At 40.5% G+C, this 8341-nt stretch overlaps 1 protein-coding gene across 3 annotated transcripts in view; it reads right to left on the bottom strand.

Annotated features, from left to right (window-relative positions):
* Positions 1-258: 258 nt before the first annotated feature.
* si:rp71-79p20.2 (zinc finger protein 704) overlaps positions 259-8341 on the bottom strand; it is a 29835-nt gene continuing 21752 nt past the window's right edge. Inside the window, exons 5-9 of one of the 3 annotated variants that reach the window (XR_004609766.1) lie at positions 7696-7796; positions 5723-6014; positions 3284-3390; positions 1678-1853; positions 259-718 (exon numbers count right to left, since the gene is read on the bottom strand). Coding sequence is in view for 2 of the 3 variants with exons in the window: in XM_034537551.1 (XP_034393442.1) it covers positions 1742-1853; positions 3284-3390; positions 5723-6014; positions 7696-7796 (612 nt within the window). In the remaining variant the exon portion in view is untranslated. Of the gene's footprint in view, positions 1854-3282; positions 3391-4584; positions 4620-5722; positions 6015-7695; positions 7797-8341 lie in introns of those variants that run through there. The other 2 variants (XM_034537551.1, XM_034537552.1) reach the window with 2 other exon arrangements.

The following is an 8341-nucleotide window of genomic DNA, read 5'->3' as shown; positions in this document are numbered from 1 at the left end:
CGTTTACAGGCGGGTTCTTTATTTATTTCTCTTTAAAAAACTAAAATAAAAGAGTAAAAACGGGATCTGAGGACACGAATACTTGGTGAAGATTGTGATTTGTTTTTGATATTAATAATAAATTGAGTCGGCTAGTTTCGGGGGAAGCATGTTGTTAACTTGAGAAGTAAACAACTTTAATGATGTATTTTACTTTCATCATAAGAATTAAAACACTACAGTTTTAGGCTGGTGACCAAAGAACAACAGGACGACTTCTTTCACTGTAAATAAAACCAAAGCTTTTCCATTTTATTTTTCCATTGTTGTACATCTTTGATAATTCGTAGAAAAACAAAAAGGTCATGAATGGGCTTTAACATTTTTAGAGATTGGGAAAATATTGCCCTTTTTAAAAATACAGGGAATTAAGAAAAATTACAAATTTTTAAACAATCTAAAAAAAAAAAAAAATTTAAAAAGAGAATCTAGCACCTATCTTTCCTCTAAAGTTTGGAAAACGCAGCATGGACATTTTATTTTAGGCCACTTCTAAAAACAAAAAAAAAGAGGTTTAAAACTTTAGATCAATTATCACTTTGTTTCTCCAAAGCGAAAGATTCTGAAGGATGTTTAAAAAAAAAAAAACACTTCTAAAAAAACACTTCTAATAAAAACAGTAAAAAGTCTTGTTTAAGATGACGTCATCTACGATCGCTGCAATTCGTCGGCAACGTCTCTATTTAAAAAAGAAAAAAGAAAGAAATTAATTAAAAAGCCAGATTTAAATCACAAAGTCATCGTACAAGCGACATTATTCACCGATGGACATCCGCCAGGCTCAACGTAACAAAAAAAATAAATGAAAAGGGCAGTTATCCATCGTGGGAAACCATCCCTTTAAGAGGGAGTATCCATCGAGGGTATCCATCGAGGGAAACCATCCCTTTAAGAGGGAGTATCCATCGAGGGAAACCATCCCTTTAAGAGGGAGTATCCATCGAGGGTATCCATCGTGGGAAACCATCCCTTTAAGAGAGCGTATCCATCGTGGGAAACCATCCCTTTAAGAGAGCGTATCCATCGTGGGAAACCATCCCTTTAAGAGAGCTGGTCAAAGAACCCCAAAAACGACATTTAAAACTCTGTAAGAAATAAATTTAGACGTACGCTCTGGCTTCAGTGACTCTAAAAAAGACGAATTATTTCTTCAAGGTGTACGTCTCAAGAGTTAATTCATATCGTGAACAACTTTTTTTTTTTTTATCAAATAAAAATCGGCAAAGTCGAGGGGAAACTTTTTTTTTTTGTCCATCTCCAGGTTAGCCGGCTGTGCTGAAGTTGCTTAATGAACAGGAAGTAGTTATTGAACAATGTGTTGGTCGACTTGTTTCCAGGAAGGCTGCAGAAGACAGTGACGCGAGAAAAGTGAAAAACGGATATACTACAGAAGTGTTATCTGGTGTAAAATTAAAGTAATGATTCAACCCATAAACAGTAACTACGTGATGCTCCTATAATGAAGATTATAACAAAAAGCTTATCTGAAGTCCTTAAACATTGCCTTGAACTAAGGCTGTCAATAAAAAGAAGTTTCAATTTAGATGAGTTTCAGCCTTGGCAAAAAAAAGAAAGTCTCCCAACCTGCAGTAAGCCCCTCCCACATCCCCCCCCTCCCCCCTGTGCGGAAGAGTCCACCTTCATCCGTGGCTCCGAGTGAGGAAGACCTCATCTCACGGACTCTGGAAAGGTGTTGGCCGGCTCAGTCGGTGAATCTCTGACAGGCCTTTTTCCAGCGACAGGCGGTGCACCACAGCTCCCTCTTCTCCATGCCGTACACCTTCCGGCACTTCTTCGCATCCCCGCGGGGTTTCCTTGGTAACGGCAGATACGACAGCATGAGGACCCGCACACAAGCACCCACATAGAAACGTGCGCAATGCACTCCAAGGCGTGTGTGCACGTAGCGGTAGAGTCACACTTCAACGAGTCAAAATGAAATACATAAACAGGGAAGCCAACTGCTCCGTTGTGAGATCTGATTTCTGATGTGCTTCCTGCTGTTCATCAAGCAGCTCAAAGTACCGACAACGTAAACAGCTTGGTCACTAATCTGTGGAGTTCAAGGAAGAACAAAAAAGACCGAAATAAGACCGCTACATACGTCCTAACCCAATAAGACCTCTACGTAGACCCTAACCCAATAAGACCTCTACGTAGACCCTAACCCAATAAGACCTCTACGTAGACCCTAACCCAATAAGACCTCTACGTAGACCCTAACCCAATAAGACCTCTACGTAGACCCTAACCCAATAAGACCTCTACGTACGTCCTAACCCAATAAGACCTCTACGTACGTCCTAACCCAATAAGATCTCTACGTAGACCCTAACCCAATAAGACCTCTACGTAGACCCTAACCCAATAAGACCTCTACGTACGTCCTAACCCAATAAGACCTCTACGTACGTCCTAACCCAATAAGATCTCTACGTAGACCCTAACCCAATAAGACCTCTACGTAGACCCTAACCCAATAAGACCTCTACGTAGACCCTAACCCAATAAGACCTCTACGTAGACCCTAACCCAATAAGACCTCTACGTAGACCCTAACCCAATAAGACCTCTACGTACGTCCTAACCCAATAAGATCTCTACGTACACCCTAACCCAATAAGACCTCTATGTACGTCCTAACCCAATAAGATCTCTACGTAGACCCTAACCCAATAAGACCTCTACGTACGTCCTAACCCAATAAGATCTCTACGTAGACCCTAACCCAATAAGACCTCTACGTACGTCCTAACCCAATAAGATCTCTACGTAGACCCTAACCCAATAAGACCTCTACGTACACCCTAACCCAATAAGACCTCTACGTACGTCCTAACCCAATAAGATCTCTACGTAGACCCTAACCCAATAAGACCTCTACATACGTCCTAACCCAATAAGACCTCTACATACGTCCCAACCCAATAAGACCTCTACATACGTCCCAACCCAATAAGACCTCTACGTACACCCTAACCCAATAAGACCTCTACATACGTCCCAACCCAATAAGACCTCTACATACGTCCCAACCCAATAAGACCTCTACATACGTCCCAACCCAATAAGACCTCTACATACGTCCCAACCCAATAAGACCTCTACATACGTCCCAACCCAATAAGACCTCTACATACGTCCCAACCCAATAAGACCTCTACATACGTCCTAACCCAATCAGAAACATGACCTCTACATGCGTCCAAACCCAATCACACACAGAAACTCGACCTCTGCATACCTGGTTCCTGCTGCTGATTTAGGAGGCGGAGTTAGTGAAGTGTGTGCGTCGGCTGCCGGCTGACGCTTTTCACCGATGCCGACGGTGCGGACCTGAGTCACGGGCCCCTGGAAGAGTGGAAACGCATCATGAGTATTGTTCAACACGACGCCGATAAGTCAGACGTCATTCCACGTTACGACATCGTACAGAGACAACCAGACAATTATGTTTTCCAATAAAATTGACAAAAAGAAACAAAATCAACTCGTTCCATTAACTTACCAGTCTGGCGCTTGCTCTCCCTTAATTAAAAAGGTTATTTTTCAACCTTGACCCATCTTTACTGTTACCTCATGTTTGATAAAAGTTATTTATTACTTTGAGTTTGGCCAATTTAAAAATCTGCACCAAACTATCGTTTTTATAAATCTCCTTTATGTCGGTCGACCTCCATCCTTTTTACATTTAATTTACAGAAAAGAAAGAAATTAATCTGCCTGTGGATCCAGAAAACAGGACGTCCTTGAGGCAAAAGTCTTAAAATTGCGATGAGCAATAAGTCAACCGCACCGCTCTCGGTTCAGATTGAAATACTATTAGACATTTTATTCTCTTAGAGACTTTACCGGCAGAAAGGTCTGCTCACAATTCTACAGACAGACGACACACACACAGCACAAGTGTTTCAGACGGACAACAGAGACAGAGGACGTAGTTATGGGAGTGGATGATAATCTCAATGAATATGCAGAATAGAGTCCTGAAAGCAGGAAACATTTTTGGTATAATACCCTGAATATATAAAACGGCGAAGAGATTTAAATGTTTTTTTCTCCCTTCTACATAAAATATGTCAATAAATGTCACGTCTGAATGTTCTTTTTTGCTTTTACGCATTTAAAAAAAATAAAAATCTGTGTTTTTGAAGATCTATCCTTCTGAAACGAACATACATTATGATTATTTTCTGAAATAGTTGCAAACGTCTTCCAGGGTTGGCCCACAAAGATGCTTCATAAAAGGCTGGTGTGTGTGTGTTAAGATCAAGCTGCACCATCTTTTTGGCAAAAACCACACTAAAGGAATATATATATATATATATATAATTTTTTTTAAAGCGTGTTTTATGGTTGATGAAGAGGGCTCACATTACGTAGGTTTCTCTTTGTGTCCAGTCAGGTTTTATTATGGATTTTAAAAAAAAAAACCCTTTTATTTATCTTTTAATTGGTTCGTAAATCTCTGAACAGTTCTTTGTCCGAGGACCTTTAAAAAGAGACAACATGTGGCCCTGGACCCCCTCAGGTCCTCCGACTCACCCACGGGTCCAGACTCGGATTCCATCTTATGAACTCTGCAGGAGCAGATAGATACAAAATCAGGGTTTTTCTTTTCCACCTGTTCACATAAACTCTGATGGGGCAGGAACAACACAGATGTTCCACATTAACGCAGTGTGTGTGTGTGTGTGTGTGTGTGTGTGTGTGTGTGTGTGTGTGTAAAGACATGAAGTCAGCAGCGTTGAGTACGACTCGATGTGAGAAGTAGCTACTCCAAGAGCGTTTTCTGTTGCCGTTCGACCTTCAACGGAAGCAGAGGAACAGAGTTCAACGCGCGGCGTCTAAAAAGCTTTATACTTTGAACAAAAGGAGGTTTTTTTTTTTTTTTTATTTCTCCCCAAGGGCACAAGAGTGAACGCAGTCACAAGAGGAACGACGAGGATACAAAGTTTACACAAAGCAGTTCAACTAAAGCAGGAATTTAAGATTGATTAAATCCATTCGACTTCAAAAAACACATTCAGACGTTCTTTAGTTTGAAGTTCTGTTAATATTTTTGCAAGAAAAGTTCTCCCTCCTTGACATAAACACCCACACTGTGGAGTTAAGTCAATCACTGACCTTTAAATATTACGCACTTGTTTTTTTTCCCTTTCCCTCCACAATGATCTCAATCTGCAGAGTTCATAAAATGGAATAATCAGACGTTTCGTGGCTCTGCAGCAAAAGTTCCGAACCGTCAACATCAGATTTCTACACTTCTAAAAATCATAAACACTTAAAAGTTACAACTATTTAAATATTGTTGTTAGTCGGCCACGTTCTTTTAAAAGCCAGTATTTGTGCAGAGCGTCAGATAAAAATGAGGCTTCATTTGTATTATAATATCTGTATATATTCTAATGGTGCATAATAGCCTTCATTTGTATTAGAATATCTGTAGAATCAGAGCGGCTGTGGAGGATCGTTTGAGCCAAACATCCAATAATTCCAGAGAGTTGTAAAGTCCAAAAGTAAAACGTGACAAGACTGAATAATTTTATTTGTGTTGACGAAACTGACGCCTTTTTTTTTTTAATACATTTGTATATAAAATATATATTGTAAGCTTTTCTCCGACACAAGTACAGGAAGGCGTAAATAGCATTCCTTTTTAAAAAGGGAACATGCAGGTTACCTGGTAGGCGTGGTCGGTGTGGATGTGGTAGAGCATGGAGGGAGCCGATTGGCTGAGCAGCGTCGGCGAGGGGGAGCACTGGGCGCCGCTCACGTTGATGTGCTGGGAGTGCGGGGCGGCGGCGGCGGCGGCGGCGAGCGGCGACGGGAAGACGGGCGGAGGGCAGCAGGTGGTGGGGGAGGTGGGCGTGAGGCTGGACAGGCCCTCCGTCAGGCTGTCCATGTTCACCTCGATCTCCGTGTAGTAGAAGTCCTCCTCGCCGTCGCTGTAGTCGGAGGAGTCGCCGCTGCGCCTGAAAGGGGGAGGAGCAACAACTTAGTCACGTTTTACTTTTAGAGAGTGAGCCCGTTGTTCCTTTATGTCCCATTCAAAGACATCATAATGTCATTTATTAAATAATCAACTCCTCCATGAGGCTGCAGGAAACTAAATTTAATATATATATAAATTAAAAAAAGATACATTTATGAAAACAAAGTACATGTTTTGGTGAAAAAATAAATCCCTGTAAACATGCAAGCCATTTTGAGAACAATAAACTCTCAAAACAATAAAAGGAACATTTTAAAATACCAACTTGGGGATAATTGTGACGACATTTGAAAGATGACCTTAATAAGAGTGCATGCAGCTGTTCCTCCTGCCAGCAGCAGGGGGCAGTAAAAGCCAGTTTGAAGAAGCGAGGCGGTTAAACTACTGCATGGACAAACAGCAGGAGTCACTCTTTACCCTTGTTTTTTATTATTAAAATGAACATAAAAAATCATCATATTTACAATTTTGAAAAATTGTGCAAAGTTAGGATTGCATTGTTTATCACTAGGAGTTACGTTAACCTGCTGTAAATAGTTGTATAATGCTACAACGGCAAATATATCTTCTTTTTTTTTTAAGCCTTGTGAAAAGAATCTTATTTTTCAGGGCCAAAATACTTAAAAGTCAATTCATGGGCCGCCTCAAAATATCTAGTTCTCTTCATACATCCTACGAGTTGAGCAGCAGCCAATCGGTGACCGGCTCCATGTGCGTCACCGTTCTCGTTTTCCCACTTTACTAAATCACAGTTTAACACTTGTACCCTGAAGCCGTGGAGAACGTTTACTCAAGTGACTCCTACGCAGGAACGGCCTCGAGAGAGAGGGGAAAACAAAATAAATATATATACTAACAACTGGACTCTAAAACAAAGGACTTCTGAATAATCTGGAAAAAACACTTAATTTGTTTTTTTTATGCGTCTTTAGTTAAAATAATCCTTCAGTGTTGAGGTCCAAATGTTTAGTGATATTTTAAGCAAATTGATATTTTTCTAGTCCAACGTGTCATTTATCAGGTTCACTTTAAAATTAGAGTCGTAAACTCTAACAAAGTGCCCGAAATAGTTGACGGTTTATTCAAAAGCACCATTACAGATATATTTATTTATTTTTAATGAGGGAGTCGCTCATCAGAATGTATACAAAACACTAAGAAATGACATCATGGTATATTTATTGGTCACGTTTGTGGAAGAAACCATTTTTTTTTGTTGCAGGGGGATTTTTAAGTTGGTACCTTTACAGACAATAAAATAAGATAGAGAGATATGAGAACACCACAATATAAATGTTTTTGAATTTCTAAATTAATAAGATAATGCCGACTGTTATTTAATTAAATATTTTTAAGACTCGCTCAATTAACAACAACAAAATTGATGAACTGTCGACTATTTCAAGCTAAATGAAACAGTGGGTACAAAATATTCAATCCCATAATTAAACTTTCCCATAAATCTGTCAAATGTGGGCAGAAAAAATAAAATCACAATCAATGATAATTAAATTAAACCAGTTGGAGAATGACTAAAGTTATTCTAAATGAAGCTCATCATCCAGTGTGTGCGTCAGTCTCTGGGCGCGCGTGTGTGTGTGTGTGTGTGTGTGTGTGTGTGTGTCTGTAAACGTGACATGAAGACCTCAGTGTGGACTCACCCGAGGTGGGCGGTGCGGACGTGCCTCTGGATCCCTGAGGAGGTGCTGAGGACCTGCTCACAGTTCTTCCACAAGCACTTGAACATCACCTTCATGGAGTTCTGAAGAGAGACAACAAAACAAACGTCAGACAAGATGGTTTATTCAATTAATCCTTTAAATTAAGCCCTCGGGTCGGGAATCTTTTTTTCTTTTTTTCTTTCCTCGCCAACGTTGCGACATCAGCTGCGGGACCAAGAAATCGAAACCTTCTTACTGGGAAGAGTTTGAGTTCATGGTCTCAATCTCTAGTTTCAATTCAGGTTTTATTTAAAGAAGAATTACAGCCTGAAGTGCTTTACACCTGCATTCTCTCTACTGACCACCAGGGGGCGACTCCTCTGGTTGTATAGAAGTCTATGCTTCATGTGTTAAAGCTGCATTCTCTCTCCTGACCACCAGGGGGCGACTCCTCTGGTTGTATAGAAGTCTATGCTTCATGTGTTAAAGCTGCATTCTCTCTACTGACCACCAGGGGGCGACTCCTCTGGTTGTATAGAAGTCTATGCTTCATGTGTTAAAGCTGCATTCTCTCTCCTGACCACCAGGGGGCGACTCCTCTGGTTGTATAGAAGTCTATGCTTCATGTGGTAAAGCTGCATTCTCT

This window comes from Cyclopterus lumpus, chromosome 7 (assembly GCF_009769545.1).
Source record: "Cyclopterus lumpus isolate fCycLum1 chromosome 7, fCycLum1.pri, whole genome shotgun sequence".
NCBI lineage: Eukaryota > Metazoa > Chordata > Actinopteri > Perciformes > Cyclopteridae > Cyclopterus > Cyclopterus lumpus.
Note: the sequence above shows the minus strand (reverse complement) of the source record. Positions and strands in the feature narration are given on the sequence as shown.